At 40.2% G+C, this 17,603-nt stretch overlaps 1 protein-coding gene across 3 annotated transcripts in view; it reads left to right on the top strand.

Annotated features, from left to right (window-relative positions):
* LOC116378331 (carbohydrate sulfotransferase 15-like) overlaps positions 1 to 17,017 on the top strand; it is an 18,477-nt gene extending 1,460 nt beyond the window's left edge. Inside the window, exons 1-8 of one of the 3 annotated variants that reach the window (XM_031840186.1) lie at positions 19 to 3,646; positions 6,499 to 7,090; positions 7,892 to 8,231; positions 9,688 to 9,825; positions 10,266 to 10,422; positions 10,610 to 10,766; positions 12,003 to 12,150; positions 12,259 to 17,017. In XM_031840186.1, coding sequence (XP_031696046.1) covers positions 6,656 to 7,090; positions 7,892 to 8,231; positions 9,688 to 9,825; positions 10,266 to 10,422; positions 10,610 to 10,766; positions 12,003 to 12,150; positions 12,259 to 12,449 — 1,566 coding nt within the window. In that variant the 5' untranslated portion in view covers positions 19 to 3,646; positions 6,499 to 6,655 and the 3' untranslated portion in view covers positions 12,450 to 17,017. Of the gene's footprint in view, positions 1 to 18; positions 3,647 to 4,879; positions 7,091 to 7,891; positions 8,232 to 9,687; positions 9,826 to 10,265; positions 10,423 to 10,609; positions 10,767 to 12,002; positions 12,151 to 12,258 lie in introns of those variants that run through there. The other 2 variants (XM_031840204.1, XM_031840196.1) reach the window with 2 other exon arrangements.
* The last annotated feature ends 586 nt before the right edge of the window (positions 17,018 to 17,603 follow it).

Genomic DNA, 17,603 nt, shown 5'->3' with positions numbered 1-17,603 from the left:
TGCATTTTCTGAACATCACAACGTTGCGAGTAAGTCTTACAACAACTTCACACTGTGCTTCCTTGGGTCCTGAGCAATACACCTGCCCTGACATGGTTGTGTCACACACCCAAGTCGAGGCCACCCACTGTGAGAAACACCGGTGAAATACAATTCTGGGAAATGAGGGAACATTAGCAACACTTTTTGCGTAGACTCACTTGTAGTAAACCGGAATTACCCTTTAAGGGGCCTCAGAGCATGCCTTCAGACCTGCCTGTTCCTTCTCCCTCACACTCGTTAAACAGTAGGACAAGTGCTCTCTGCTTGTTATTAACGCTACATCGGTTTTAAAGCGCGGCTAAAGCAAACAACCTGTTAGAAAAACATGCATGCAAATATATACACTTACACGCATGCATATGTACACAGTTTAGATTTAAAGGACCACCTCTGTACTCCAGATGTGAGTATGGACTGTGGTGACCTGGCGGATCAAAACAGACACTGCTGTTAAACAAGATGTTTAATATCTCGAGTGCTGTTTTGCTTAGACTGTACCGTAGCTTCAACAGCCTGCTTATTTCACAGATGAAAAAGTCAGTTTCCTGTGAAGGCAAAGTTCATTCTTCAGCGATAGAAAATCATCCCACTCAACCATTATTTCAATGGAAATTAAAAGAAAAGGGATGACTTCTTCAGCATCATGAGACGGAGTAGATCATAAATATGAGATATGAGTTTACATACCCCTCAGCATTGAGGAGGTTGGTTTATGCCGTTTTGCCGGTTACACTCGTAGTCTTTTTGCTTCTTCACATTACATTTTGTTTGTACGCATTTTGGAGAATAATGAAACAAACAACGCATTGAACATAAACGCCTTTGTGCATGCGCTTAGGGAGTAATTGTTATTTTCTTTCGTTCAAAGTACTTCAAAGTACCTGTCTCCTAAATTTTAGTTTTATAGGGAGAGTCACTGACTGGAGAGACTGAGACTGGAGGTGAACTCTGGTTGGTTAACTTAATCAGCTGAGTAGAAGCCGAAGAGACAGAGAGAATGAAAGAATGAGAGTGTAAAGAGAGTCCTCCCGACTGAACTTCATTTTGGCTTCATTTCTTCTTCATCCACACAGAGAAAGTTCTATAGCTTGCAGATTTGGTATCCCGTCCATCTTTGTTTGACTCCTCCACCAACAGGGAGGCTGTCTTATTTCCTTTTGTGGCATTAGTTTCTCTTGTGCCTCCCATTCCCCAGTGCTGGTATTCAGCCAAGTCCCAGTCACAGAGTGTACTGGACAAACTCAGAATGTGTTTACATAGATGTAAACATGGAGACATGATTAAAGCATGTTTCAGGTGAGGCGAGAATACATGTGTGTGTGTGTGTGTGTGTGTGTGTGTGTAATGATTGCTGGCTCTTGGAACGGATTGTCTCATCGCATTCCTCACATTTGTAGAAGCTCTGTTCCATGCTTAGATTTCATAATGTTGACTGAGCAATACAGCATTGCATGCAGCATTGTACCTCTGAAAGAGCTCTGCAGGAATGTTGATTTTCATTTGCTGTTCAGTGGGTATATTCGCCACACAGATTGGGGTGAGGCTGATTGGCATCACTTTGTGTCAAAGGGTAGATAGAGAGGTATACTGTAAATGAGAGGGTGCAAGACACTCCCATGTAATTGCATTTCCTCCACCCATTTTAACTGCCCAAACTGAATTTTTAATAAATCAAGCAGATATTAAATGAAAATCTGAATAGTCATAGTAAATGCAATCCCGTTTTGATATACTGTCCCCTTGTCTGAAGGAGATAGGACTACAAGGAAGCACTTGCACTTTGTTAATAATTATCAGCAGAGCAAAAGGTTGAATTCCATATTTGACATGCAGCTGTGGAACCTGTACAGCTGGGGCTAATCAAAAAACAACGACCTTCATGGTTTGTCCATGAAACAGAAAGATACTGATTTCATGGACTTTTATCACAGCTGAACACATTATTACAAATCGGTAAAAAAGTAAAGACAACATTTTTTTCATTTATAGTTTTAAAAAAAGAGTTATTATAAAAATGAGATGACATGCATGTGTGTTTAAGACATGATAATTAAAGCCACTATGTGTAGAATTTGAAAACATCTATTCTTGGCACCCCTGGTGGTCGTATCTAAAAAGACACTGTGGCAGAATGCAAAACACCAGCCTCTTCGTAGACTGCATACATTTCTACAAAGATTGTCTTCATTGATGTTGAGAACAGGTTGTATACAACCAACATAAGGTGTCATTTTCAGTCAGATCTGGTTGGTTGTGCTGAAAAAAACCTAATCGCAGGTTTGGCAATATGCAAACATTAAAGTGGGGAAGTCTATCAATTATCTGGACAAGCAGCTAGCAGTTGTTGTGATGTGTTGATTTAGTCTCACCAGCAACACCATCACACTGTCCACTACTTTGGTCCAGACTGAAATATCTAAACAACCGCATGATGGATTGCCATGAAATCTTTTAAAGACATTCAAGTTGTGCAGATGATGAATCTGTATGACTTTCGCATTCCCCTGACCTTTTTCTCTTGTGTCACAATGAGGTTGACACTTGTTGTTTTTAGTGAAATATCTCAACAAGTATTGCATGGATTACCCTGAAATGTGGTCCACACGCTCATGTCCTCCTCAGGATGAATTGTAATAACTTTGATGATCTTCTGGCTTATCATCTAGTGCCTTCGTCAGCTCAGCTCAGATCTGAGCATTTCAGAAAAAAGACATTTCACACAATCTAACAAATATAGAGGGTAAAAAACCCAACATATTGCACCAACAACATAAGTAATATCTTATTATGTCTTTCATAACAGATGAGTCTTGACATTTTGTGGTCTTAGGACAACAAAGGCATCTGATGCAATGATGAATGCAGGCTTTTATTTAGAGTCAGCAGGACTTTGATGATGGAGTTTCACCTCAGTCCATCCCACCTGCCATCTTTTTCCCGCACGGATTGATTTTTTAGACCAAAGCGGTCTAAAGGCTGTCTTTCCTGCTCTTTCTCACACTGTTTTTCTCTGTTTCTCTCTCTTGCCTCATTTATCCACGTTGTGCTTTACCCTTGACTCTCACTGTCCTCTTTATGCTCTCTTGCATTTCCAAATCTCTCTCTTCTCTCACACTTTGAATTTTTGCTTTAACTAGACATTAATCTTTAATGGTGTTGGGATCTGGCCCTAGTCTAGAAGCACCCATGCTCCTTCCTGTCATACAACGTCTGATGGAAACTCCCAAGATGAATGACTACACCTCCCAGCACAGCCAAAACTTGATCCTGCCAAATCCTATCAGGTCACATGTCACATTCGCTGGTCGAAACTACAGACTGTGTTTTATTTTGAGTTTTGGATCCCGTAGTGCGAGAACGGATAATCTCTACGACCCGTCCTCCCACCCTTTAGTGCACACCTTGCCGGCAAAAGAGGGCAACTGAGCCCCTAAAGAGCCGAAGATTTCCGGCCAAAGACGAGCGACGTCAAGAAAACCCCTCTGCAGCGAGGGGATTGAGTCTGCGCTAGCTCCAATAGCCGCGCCACCGGGACCCCTCATCTCCCGAGGACTGAATGATTCCCACCATGGGAAAAGGACCCTGCCGAACGAAGCTTCTCAAAGTAAGAGTTACAGGTATCTGGGCCTAGCTTAGCTTAGCATTAGCTTAATTTAGACTATTCGTTTATGTCGTTGTTATTCCTGTATCTTGTTGTGTTAAGTTACTGTCGTGTTATAACGTGTTATTACGCCAGCATCGCGGACCACAGAGTCCCGTTATATTGTGTATTTCCTGCTGTAACCGTTCGCATTTGATCCGTCGCTGCTAGTGGATGTGGAGCTTGTGATTCTATCACTTTAAAAACTAAAACTACGGTGGCCGACTCTCATCTGGCCGACCGAGTTTCGGGGTGATAGGGAGACAAACTCGCATTTCACCGCAGTGACAAAGATCTGTTTGTTTTGGGGATTCTTTTATTTTGTTTTTGGTTTTATTCTCTCCTCTTTAAATCGGCTCTGCGAGTGAGATCTAGAACCACAACTATCACGTAAAAGCGTGCTGTTCCTCACTTCCTCACTACTGCGCAGAGCACCGCGCTCAGAGCTCGATTTTCTCTCTCTCTCTCTCCCTCTACTAACCCGCACATACACGTAGTTAGAGCTACTGATTTTGGGTGAACCTCTCAGACTCGTGATTACGTAATCTCTGACCCCAACCCACATGGTACGCCGTCCCACGTGGTTATAGCAGCCACCTCTCCGCCATTTTGTCGCCGGTCTCTAGACTCCGCCATCTTGGTCTGTAGGCTCACACGCCCCTATTGAGATTACCCACCATCACTGTTGAGTAGCCCCCCCCCCCCTTTTTTTTCCACCCACACACACACACACACACAAATATCGATACACATATCCTTACCCCACTTTATTCATTTGAGTTTAGATATTAGACACATAATTGTATGATAGCGTTTGTTGATTGTGATATTACTTGATTTGATCATTTATTATTTTGATTAAATAAACTCTGTTATATTTTAAAGAGCAGTCGTCTGTGATTACTTGTGCATAGGTGTGTAATAACAACTGGATGTAGTGGCCTGTGCTCGAACTTAACCCTTAACTCACACTCCAAACATGTAATAGTACTCAGACTGTTAATATCGTGAGTGACCACTAATTATGAGACTTAGTTTATAGTTTGGTTATTGGTCCCTGTCCGCAGGGTGGTGCCCCGTTCTTATTAGTAATTACTAATTAACTTATTGATATTAATAACTCCATTGATGTTGATAATTTAGTTTCATATTTGCTGATAACCAAACACGCTCCTTTACGTTCCCAACAATGGGAATACTAGATTTACAGAGAACAGAGAGGATAACAATTACCAGGATTTGTAGGAATAAAGATTTGCATGTACAAAATGAAAAAAGATACCAGTAGCATTCATACATTTTAATAGCAATAAAGGGCTTAACACATCATTCAAAGCATAAAAACAACATCCAAATATGGAAATATAAGACACATAATGGGCAAGGCAAGTATCAGGAGTAGTATCAGAAACTGCATCATCCACTAATAACTTATGAAATACTAGAGTTGAATTTAGAGAGCCCACCTCCGTCAACTGATTTTTTGTTAAATAAAGTCCATGGCATGTCTAGAAGAGGGATTCAAAATAAGTTCTTTGCCCAATCCCACACAGGCCTGCAGATATGGCCATGCATTCCTGATAAGTCTGCAAGGGCTCAGAGATGTCACATTATGAAATCTGCAAGTGTGTGAAGGCTTTCTTCTGGACTTTTAAAGCCCTTTGAGCACATATTCAGCAAGTTCACACTCAGAATTTGCTTGACTAACTCACAATTTATAGGAGTGTTGCAACATAAAAAAAAAGGATAAGATGAAGGCTGAAAGCAAAAAAAGAAACAACACATAAAATAGGCTGGCGAGAACGAATTTACACGCACAGGTCACAAGCAGGTTTGTTTAGTATCCTACGAGGACATGATGATTTCTGAAAACGTTTTAGAGATGTATTCCAATATGGTGTTGCACTTCCATAAACTTCGGCAACTCACAAAAGACTGGATCAAAAAAAAAGAGGCAGTGGCCGAGATATCCCGACTTTTAGTGCTATGTATGCTTCAAGCTACAAAAACACAGGATCCTACACTTCCCAAAATGCAGCTTGATAGTATCTTTCATTGGACTCAATCCACTGAGAATGGCTGAGGTGGAGTGGCCTTTCATTAAACTCTGAATGTGCACTTTTTAATGATGTAAGTGTTAAAATGTTGAGTCACATAATGTTGGCTGTACAGAGAAGTGTTAGAAAAACATTTTACACTTCAAAGTCTGGAATTCATTAGCACTGGACCCTAGAAATAATAATGCCTACTTTCTTATTATTCATGTGGCGGGAAAAGAATAACAAAATGCATGCATTTGCCACACTGCGTGTCCACCTGTATCAATACCCAACGCGGTTTTCTCTATGAAGAGCCTTGATCTTGAAAATGATATTTCCAGGTTAACAAAATAAAGCTCTCGGTGTGCTTTTAGCTCGTAGAGAATAATCGTGTGTCTTTAGTTTTGAATTACAGAGTAACTATTATCCTGACCTTGGAAGTGTCTTAGTAGAGCTGGCCTTTGCATGTGCTAAACAGCCCCTCGTCATAAAGCAAGGGATCTCCATACAGCAGACCACACACACTTTGCAGCTGACCTCAAGCATTTTTAGAGGCGATGTTTGCTGTAGAAGAGAGTATAGTTAGAAATTCACATGCTGGTGTCTCAGAGGGGGATACAGCTCCCTATAATACGCTAATATAAAACATGTTCATACCACTTCCTTGGAATTATTGAGGGGTGACTGAAATACTTTAAAGGAAACTACACTGCTGCACTTTTGGTGTAAATAAAACTGAAGTCATATATATTATTCATGAGGGTTTCTCATTCACAGGAGGCCTTGCTGAAGACTGGGGAGCATGTAAGAAATGAAGACAAATGATGACACGCAGATTTAAAACTATGATGAATAGACAGGACACATGACCTCCTGAAGGTAAAGCGTGAAATTTTTTTTAATTTCCGCATGCCTACGCTGCTTCTATGTCAGTATGTCACTATCGGACTGCAAACATGGGAGCAACACCCAAATGGACCACACTCACAACCTCCACAGCTTGCCCTTGACCAAGAACTATGGAAAAAGGCCCATCCGGACATTGTTTGGCTTCAGGCGGTTATCACTGACTAACCTGCGGAGCATCTCAAAAGTCAAAGTGGTTAGCTTTCTGATGGGCTTGACTCTGATGTTCCTCATCATGGCTTCCCACATCCTGCCGTGGGACAGGAAAGGGCTTTTGCTCACACCCCCGCCCGATCAGCCTGTCAGACCTGTGGTCGTCCCGACCAGCACAGCAGCAGCTGAAGTTTCTTCTGAAAATATTTTAATCTACATGAAACGGCTGGTGAAGATCATCAGCTCTAAACTGGAATACACACCCAGGAAGGTGCCTGATGAAAAGGATGTCATTGGAACCAACGTCCATGTAAGTCTTTGGAAAATTGGTCTGACTCATTTTTGCTGCACATGAGTGAGCCAACTACAATAAAGGATGTTTTTGCAATTATGCAATGATTTCACTCAAACATGCTGACAAATGAACATTCAGGCCACATGGGTAAATGTTAATGATTACCCACTATGATTGCTTTATTTTTTTGTTGTCAAAAATTCAACAGCAAGAAATAACAAACTCCTTACAATCAACCCTACAGTAAACTCCTATTTGGTAAAGCTCATAACGACCAGTGTTTGTTGAGACCGACAGAGGTGTTGATTCAACTCAAAGTTTGCAAGGCTGTTCAGTAACATCAGGTTACATGTCTCACTAAATGTTGCTTACTGACTGCTGTTATGTGCTAATGTTCTGTAATTATCGTGTTTGGTGTATGTTCTCATCCTGCTACTCCACGTTACCATAAATCATGTTTGCAGTGTTTATGGCTGCGGCGTCAGTAACTCTGACAGATACACTGTAAATCACAATTACAGAGATAGCAACACAAGTGAGTCAGTAAGCTGAATACCAATAAGTGGCATATGTCAGTGTTAGACACATCAATATCTAACTAAGTTTTCAAGGCAACATAATGCAACTACAAGCTGCAAGATCATGTCATGTGACCCTAAATTATGGAAGATTTAATGCTTTTTATGTAACGAGAACTTGTAACTGCTGGTGTAAAGTGTAATTAACATGAATTCAAAGAGTAGAATCTGATGAGTATTTCCGTTGTATTCGTCACCCTCCTGTATTTACCTGATTTTGTCTTGTTCCTCTCTGCAGTTGTTTTCTGTAATTCCTCGCCATTTCCTGCCCGGCATCAAGAGCCCTTGCTGGTATGAGGAGTTCTCAGATGAGCTCAGCACTGATCCATACAGGAGGAACCACTACGCCCTGCGCACAAAGCGCTTCAAGACTGTGTGTGACCGCCTGAGGACCAACTTCCACCAGCACTTACACCACCGAGGCGGCAAACTGTTTCGTCTGCGCTGCCTGCCTTTCTTCTACATCGTTGGCCAACCGAAGTGCGGAACGACCGACTTGTTCTACAGGCTGCTGCTGCATCCAGAGGTCAAGTTCAACACGATAAAGGAGCCACACTGGTGGACCAGGAAACGCTTTGGTAAGTCATCAAGAGATGGATGGTGATTCTAAATGTTTTCATTCTGATGGTGGAGGCTAGCTGATGGATTGAAAGATAGTTATAACTGAGGACTGAATTCATCCAAACGAAAGAAAGAAATGGTGGAAAACACACAGATTTAAAATAGAGCTGCAACAGTTAGTTATGCTTTGCCCGGACGCTTTATAGTAAATTTAATATTATTATTTTTTGGACTGGTTGGACAAAAACAATACATTTGTTGATGTCACCTTTTGTTTTCTGATGATTTATGGACCAATTGATGAATCAATGAATCAAGGAAATGAACCCGTTACCTCCAAACCGACTTCAAAGCTCAATGAAATCAGTTTCAATTTAAATTTGATAAAATATAAAAATTGTCTTCTAGGCTTTGTAAATGTGAAATCAGTAAACACAGTGTGTCATTTAAACTCTCATTTTCATGACAGCCTTCCACTGATTTTACTGCCTCCATATTTTTCCTGTGGTCCAGGTTTTGTCCTGTTAGGATGTTCTTTCAAGGAAGGATGGGGTTTTTTTCACCACACAATTTAAAATTGAAATTTTATAAATTCAAAAGATCACATAATTTATAACAATAAAATCCAATTAAGCAGTATGAAAATGCCAAGATGAACTGTAAGCTAGAAAACTACCCTACCACCACTGACTATAGCTGAGGACCTTCTGCAGCCACTTCAAAATAAAATGCTGCTTAGTGTGAGCTGACACCATATGTAAATTGAAAAATATATATATTGTACAACTATTGTACTATGTGTCTGTTTTCTGCTTGTTTGTCTCTATTCTACTATTTCCCTGCATGCAATATCTGTGTTAGAGCCATATTTTTAGTTTTGATTACAAATCATAATTTCTCATTTTTGCTAATATATTTGTGTGACTCCTTTAATTTATGAACGAAGGTTACATTTTGGATTCTGTATAATTACTTTTCTTTAGATCAGTTGGCATAAGAGGAAGGGGTGGGACTGAGTCTCGAGTATTGGTTTTCCTTTGTGTGGAACGGGGCATCGGGACAGTCTTTGACCTCACGATTAACAGATTATATTTTGCTGTTGCAATTTGTCAAAAGAGAAAATAAAATCAATCAAGTGATGGCAAAGAAAGCAGTGTCTGCAAGAGTCATTATTTAGATGGTTCAACGTGTGAGTCAGAAACAGAGCCCCGTAACGTGGCTCAGTACAGAGGAAGAGGAATCAAGAACGGGCCACCACAATCTGTATGTATTTTGTTTGTGCATGTTAGTACTTTGCAAAATGGTCACAATGGTCACAATGGTTTGTGCAGGCAGACTGCGATCACAATTCTTCTCCAGGCTTTTAAGTCAATCTGATTGAAAGCTTAAACAATCCATTAAATAGATTTAATGGCGAAGAAGTCTATAAAAGTGTACATAATGGGTGTTATTTTGGTGTTCCTTTGGGTGCAGGTTATATCCATTTCAAAGATGGCTTCCAAGAAACGTTTCCTGTGGAAGATTACCTGGATCTGTTTGACTTGGCTGCCCACAACATCCAAGAAGGAATCAGTGGAAATTCATCTGGAGACCACCGCGCACTCATAACAGGTGAACACATGTGAAAGTGTTTTTGTGTGTGGTTGGGTATGGTTTGGTATCGTTACCGTCCATTGTGCATCAAATGGAATGATGTGCTGCCTTTTATAGTTTTCATTCGGTGTTTTCTGAGGACCAAATTGGATCCCGACCATGAAGTCTCTTTTGTTTTCCTTTACTTTATTGGCAGGCCTCGCTCTTTTCCAGTGGATTCCCCACAAGTGGCTCTGATCTCAGAAGCACTACACATATTCTAGATATTCTGTGGCCTAAGAGAACAAAATGAGGGTTTTAGAAGTGTGCACAGAACCTCAAACACTCCTTGCATATTTTGGTCTATAAAGTTCAGCTCAACTTTGGTACATTATGCCATAAGCACCTGCACTGCTCGCTGCATTTTAAAGTAGCTGTTGTTACCCAAGGCGATGCTCAGACTGTCGATGTCTTGACAGGTGAAGCCAGTGCATCCACTATGTGGGACAACGAAGCCTGGAGCTACCTTCCCAGAGACGGGGAGGAGACAGAGCCTCAGTTTCTGGCCGAGGACTTCATCCACACAGTCCAGCCCGGTGCCAAAATCATCATCCTGCTAAGAGATCCAGTAGAGAGGTACTGTGGGGAAAAACCATCCACAAATCTGTTTGTGTGGATGCAGATATGATTTTCAGTTTAGATTCCTTCAAAAGATTTTCCTGCAGAGCATTTTTGTTTTGAATCATAACTCCTATTTTTTGTCCAGCAAAATTTCCTTTTGTATTTCCAACTGGCTTACAACTCTGTTTCTTTCTATTCTCAGACTTTATTCTGACTACCTGTACTTTAAGATGGCCAACAAGTCAACAGAGGATTTCCATCAGAAGGTCGTAGAATCTGTACAGTTGTTTCAGTCCTGCCTGGCTGAGAGGTCACTTCGATCCTGCGCCTACAACACCAGCCTCTCCAACGCCATGCCGGTTAGCTGAAATGATGTCCTCACTTTACAGAAGAATAACTACAGTTTTTATAACTATATTTAATCAAACCTAACGACAAACAACTTATTTCTCCTTTGAGACTTTCAACCTGTTCCTCCGAGTGGTTGTAAATAGAATTTTCTACACACTCGTTCTGTGCAGGGAAAAATCAAAGCTGCTGACCAGAGTCGCTTCAGACGCTTCAGCGTATATCCTATCAGGCAGCGCTCCCTCAGGAGTCAGCTGAGTTATAAGCTGTGTCCGTTGTCACCCCTAATCACAACATGTCAGTGACAGCACTGTTATCCAGAGATTTACTTCAGTAAAAACAGCAATCAGCTCGACCTGAAACCTTTGGAACAGAAACGGAATCCATCTCAAATCTAACAAAAACATTTAGAAAAACACCATTATGTTTTTTTTTTGTTGACATGACTCATCTGTTTTGGATGAAATGAAGTTGAGGGCTTTCAAAGTCTGTTTTTGGCTCTCGTCTTGTAAATCACAGCACAGTATCTTAGTCCGGTGTTGCACTGTGGGGCCCTCTTGAGGACTCAGAGTGTCGGTGCATCTCACGTTTGACTTTTCCAGTCAATAAACAGGAATTAAACGTTGACTTTATGAGTGTCTTAGACTTTAAAGGTCGAAATGATTAATAGAAGTATTGCTCCAGGTGTGGCTCACAACACAAGTATTTGGTGTCACTATACTGAATATGTCCATTATGTATCCTGTTGGTTTGTTTCAAACCAACAGGATACAGACCAAAAAATCTCAAGATTCTTTGGTCTGATCTGCACACCTAAGCAGCCCATCATATCAGAATTATATACTTTTATGTATTCATTTATTGGAAGCAGTTGATTTCACAAATATACTGGCCACTGTAGATTTAGAAAAGGTTACTCAAAAAGCAGTGACTAGTGCATTTGTTGGGAATAACTTGGACCCTAATGACAGTGTATGCCTCAACTCAAAATAAATGCCCATGTTCATCATAATGAAACAAACATGCCACCCAGTGCAACAGAGTGACTCATTTCCAATTCGATTTCCATGTATTTTTTCTACCACCTGTACGTCTGCTGTTGAATTTCTCTCACTGCAGGACACTTTGAGGACTTGTTCATTTTAATTAATTGTTGACATTGAAAACAGCAGTTGACAAAACAACCTCAAGAGTTATGTGTTATGTGTTATGATGTTGGCTTATTTCGATTTTTTTTCTCTCCACAGGTGAGGCTAAATTTGGGGATGTACGTCGTCTTCTTGATGGACTGGCTGACAGTTTTCCATAGCAAGCAGATTCTAGTTTTTCGACTCGAGGACTATGCAGCCAACTTTAAAGTGACAATCAAGAAAGTTTTTGATTTTCTCGGACTAAGTGCGTATCCAAAAACACCCATATCTTCCTGGCTGTGTATTTATGTGTTTGTTTCTGCCTCAAGCCTTCACTTCTGTATAGTTAAGGCCTCTGACATCCTCCCTGCAGGTCCTCTGTCGGAGCAGGTGGAGGCAGCACTGTACAAACAGCCCAAATCCAACACCCGGCGGATGGCAGACAGGAACCTGGGTCATATGCTTCCGGCCACCAGTGACCTCCTCAGGGAATTTCACCAACCCTTCAACCATAAACTGGCCAGTGTGTTGGACAACAAGGCCTTTCACTGGAGTAACACCTGAAGGGGCATGAGCATGCACGAGAATGTGGATGGCTGTGAATGAACAACCAGAGCAAGAAGCTAAAGCAGGAATGCCATAGATAGAAAATAATGTACAGTGACAGAACTGATACACAGGTGTGCAGGTGTTTATGGGGTTATATGAAGGTCTGAATAAGTATGGGTTTTGCTCTTGAAAGAATGTGAGTGACTCATCGAGTCAAGATGATAATAAGAAAAATAAGCTGAATTTGTGTTTTAATTTGATGCTTTTACAGTGTTGAAAAGCCATTTAATCACCACTGATTAAAAGTCCACAAAATGCAACACAAATGTATTAAGTTTGCGGTTAATTTATGGCTCAAAAGGCTGGTTGAATATCATGTGGTCATGGTGCTGTGATTTGATTTAGGCTTTTATATAAAGAAACATCCCCTTTCCTCAGTCAACAGTCCGCGTGTGAAAGGGACACATATTGGAATGACTTCACAGCATAGGTTTGGGCACAAAGTGGGTCGTCAACGAACATTTTGAAAGTCAAGATATTTCAATACCAGCAGTTGAAGTGTTTAAACCTCTTCAGCCTCACTGACCCAATAATGTAGTCATCATGTTCATGTTCTGGGATTAGTCACAAGAGGGCACTAAAACACAATATTGCAGTCGCTCAATGTCCAAACACTCCAAAGAACTGCTGTGACACAATACATGTCATTACAGCCATGGCTGTTTAAGCTTCCACATACAGAATAATTTGCTTTGTTAGTTATGGGGATTTCATATACAGTATTAGCAGCTAATGTACATATACCATCATGTATGTATGGTACATTAAAAAACCTTTAAAAAAACAAATACAGTGGAACTAAACCAGAAGGATGGAGTCCTGGGGTGATTTAATAGCATGGGCAATCAACGCTGCAATCAAATTCCTCCAGGTGATCAAAAATAATTATATAATTAGATGTATTTGTAATCATTTTTCATCATATTTACATCGAAAATCACAATACAAAAATAATATTTGCAAAAGCACCCACAGAAATGTACCTATATAACGTAGGCACACCATTAGCCTTTATCTGATGAAATATCATAGTTGTGCTAAATACAGACGGAATGGCGTGTGTCATGCGTATTCAAGCATTGCTTCTCATCGCTATAGAAATAGTAATTAGCTTGTGAATTGTGAATAATATTTGTTCATCCACTACCGTTATGCGATTATTACAGCAGGTGGCACCAATTATCCAGTCAGAAAACCACCACGGCAGAAGAAGAGGTTGCAACAAGATGACGTAATTCCAAGAGCGCCAGTCGGACCTCAAACTCGAATTTTGAAAAACAATGTAGAAATCTCGATGTAAACATGACATATCTGTTTGTTTCGTGGATTAGCCTAATGTTAGGAAGGTTACAACATATCTGTGTGGGGTGATAAGGAGACCGTTTTAATCTGCCGCTATTTTCAGACTCCAGGTAAGTCACGTGATTTATGCACGTCATCATTTATTCTGTTTCCATTGCACTTTGTTGCAACTTTTTCACCTCAGCCAAGCATAAGAACTTTATAGCGATACTTCAAATGGCTTTTTTTTAATTTTCGGCGTTTCCACTCAGTTTGTTTATGCACAAATTGAAAATGCGCATAAAAACAGGCAGATGGGAACTTCTTGTGAAAAGTAGTAGGCCCACCGTAAAAAAACGACTATTTTGTCTCCAACTTATTGCCTGTGAGCACTCTTTTTCTGTCATGGAAAACCAACATTGTGTTTTATATAATGAACTGACTCAACAGTTCTTGTTTTAAATGATTAGTGTGTAGGATTTGGCGGCATGTAGTGGTAAGATCGCAATCAACTGAAATATCTCCCGTGAGCCGAGCGTGAAAGAGAACGACGGTGGCCGATGTGAAAACGCAAATGGCCCAATTTAGAGTCAGCGTTTGGTTTGTCCATTCTGGGCTAGTGCAGACATAATGTAAAAACATGTAGAGGCCCATTCTAAGGTAACGAAAAGACAAAAAAAATCTTATTTTCAGCTTAAGAAAAAAAGCTTTTTAATATTATATTCCGTTTCTACCAATAGATCCTAATAAAAAACGCTACACACTGTACCTTTAAGGACTCATTTACTGTATGACATAACATCAGAGCTTTGCTTCCTTAAACTGATACTTAACATGGAACCACTTTTCTGTCATTATCATCATCATTATCGTGTCAACCCTGTATCTGAACCTTGCACGCTTGATGGGTTGACGGCAGATTAAAGGTGACATTTTCCCACATGCACTTATAGAGGAATTCAAAGATAAGATACTAAGCAAGGCTCAGTGAGCACAGAATTGCCATTTTTAGCTCTTTGATTATGTGCATTTACAATGCGATTGGTCTCACGGATGACGACAGAGTTCGGCTGAAGAGACAAAGGTAGTCAGGCTTGGCAGATTGCCCTCTTCATGTGATATTGATGGCAATCCTCTCCATGATTGTCAAAGGCAGAAGAAACAGATGAGGTGTCTTTTGACATACCTTCATTTTTTCAAGGACATAAGACATTGGATTGTGTGTGTGTGTGTGTGTGTGTGTGTGTGTGTGGATGTATTTTAGGAGCTATAATGAAGTGAGGGTCAACTGACCACCCATTGTTTCGCTTCACACCCAGTTTCACAGTTTCAACTCATTCACACCTGAGAGCTGACATGAAAAAAGAGCATCATCATCATCATCATCATCATGTACTGTCCACTGAGCAGCTTCACTAAAGCAGTCTGGTGTTCCGTGCCTTGCTCGAGGGCACATTAAAGTCGGTTACCTAGAGTAAGGTGTGTATTTGTCATCACTTCAAAATGGAAAATAATTCCACACGGACAGCTAGGATTAAACAAATTTAGTGTCCAAAACAAACAATGTTTTCATCTACTGGAAAATGCTACATCATACGATCTCGGTCATGTCACAGTAGGAAAGGCGCAGATCTGAATAATAAAATGAATGGCTGAATTTTAGTTTCAGGTTCCTGGCATTGTTTATGATTATGATTTTTTTGTTTTGTTTTGTTGATTCACACTAATCCTTTGTCTAAAATATCTTCCTTCTTGGTTTTGTTTGGCTCTTCTCTGCAGCTCATCTGTGAAGGCCTGAGGTAAATTTGGCATGTTGGGGAGGGAAAGAGGCAATTGAAGTTTTGGAGCATCCTCGAATCATTGATTAGTGAATCAATGGAGAACACAATGAATAAATATCACTTGCCTACCTAGCAGCAGAAGCTCACAGCTACTGAAGGAGACAGAGGCGTAATGGAATACTGATTGTTGTATAGGCCTATAAGCTTTAATCACATTTTAAAGTATTTTTTGTTTGTCGTTTGAATTTAATGCTACAGCCAGCTGCTGGTTAGCTTAGTTTAGCTTAGCTTAGCATACTGGGAGCAGGGGGAAATGGCTAGGATTGATGTCGCCACTGTTAGGTTGCTATAACCAACTAAGTCAGTGGAATTTCTGTAAGTTCCATTACTTGTTGTTTTTACACTTGACTTTTTGAACAATGGCATTTTTTTGGTAAATGATGTGTATGCCCAGTCAGCATTACATTTTCTTCAAAAAGTCTTGCCTATTGTCTACTGATGGTTGAATCGTGTTTTTTTTTGTTGCTCTTTGACCCCAACTGTTTAGTTTATATATATGTATAGAAAAATAGTAAAAACAACAACATTTCTGGCAGAGATACTTGTGAATGTGGTTAAGCTGTTGTTTCAGAATAACGGACACTCTGTTTGTTGTGTATGCAGTAAACATTTTCAGGCAGGATTGAACTGATGGGGGAGTGAAAGGTTTATCTCTGAAGCTGTTTTCACTCTTCATTTTATTTTCATGCCAACTTTTATTTATTTCAAAAGTTTCTTCTCACTAGTTCACTGAGGAAACACTATCAAAGTTTCATAAAATGAGACTGGCCTTTGGGTTTCAACAGAGCAGCAGACAGTAACAGTAATAACAAGGAAACAATCTATGTGAAAAGCTTTATAATTGGCTAAAAGCATATGTGCTTTTACCAATAATAAAAACTTTACAAGAGTTGTCAGGGCTTCCCAAGTTCATCCTTCAGGTCTACATCAGCGCGTGAAAAACAACCCACTTATCAGCAGACGTTTCCATCCCAACCACAAATGTCTGCACTTGACTAAAATATCTTTTGTACAGAACAGGTAGTAGGAACAAAACATGCTGTTGTCCATTTACCCTTTGCACCTCAATGTTCCGTTAGTTTTGTGTGTGTTCTTCACTGTCCTCTGCTTAACTGTTTGTTCTTCAATGAAATTTGTAAGTAACAAAGTTTAAAAAGTCCACTAGTTGCTGTTGGCTGGTACAGAGTTACAGCTTGTCTTCGGTCAGCAGGAGAAAAATGGCATCGCTGGTGACAATGATAGGAAAATAGCAGGTGATTAAAAACAACCATATTGACATTGTGTTAAAAAAGGTAGCTTGAGGCGAGCACATTAAACATCCTGTATCAAGCATCTATTTAGTTGTCAGCTGTACTGAGAACAGCAAATTGCAGACATCTGGCACTATGATTCAGAGAGTACTCAGCCCAATTAATCCAATTATATGACGGTCCATCCCTACTCTAATCAGACGGAGAATCAGACCTAATCCTGAATCATTCTCATAATTGTAACGCCACCAACACTTTCAGATTCATATGGTAATTCTTTTGGATGATTATGACTTGTTACATTTTTGGCAGAAGGCTGCTATTATCCTCTTAAGCCCTAGCTATAGGAGGAATGCCTAAAATAACATACATTAAATGAACCAGGAATAGTTCAACCATAAGGTTTATATGCATGTTTCCGATTCCGTATGAAAGATTAGACGCTGAGGAATATGAATCCATTGGAAGTAAACCTATTTATATTACCATTCATGATTAAGGGGGATTTTTATCTTTCACTTACACAGAGCACAAACATCAAACCTCTGTTGATTGAGCTGCAAAGGCACATGTCCTGACTATGTGTATTGGCTGTGTCTCCTTATGGCCACCCATCAGCAGCAGCCAGCTACATCTAAAGGTGGCATGTTCAGTTTCACGCTGGCGGAGACAAACCGAGTAAAAGAATGAAAGAGATAAATCTCTGTGTACTACTGGGCCTGAGCAGAGGCAATCAG

This window comes from Anarrhichthys ocellatus, unplaced genomic scaffold (genome assembly GCF_004355925.1).
Source record: "Anarrhichthys ocellatus isolate YVR2014 unplaced genomic scaffold, GSC_Weel_1.0 scaffold3, whole genome shotgun sequence".
NCBI lineage: Eukaryota > Metazoa > Chordata > Actinopteri > Perciformes > Anarhichadidae > Anarrhichthys > Anarrhichthys ocellatus.
This window is presented reverse-complemented; position numbering and strand designations above follow the sequence as displayed.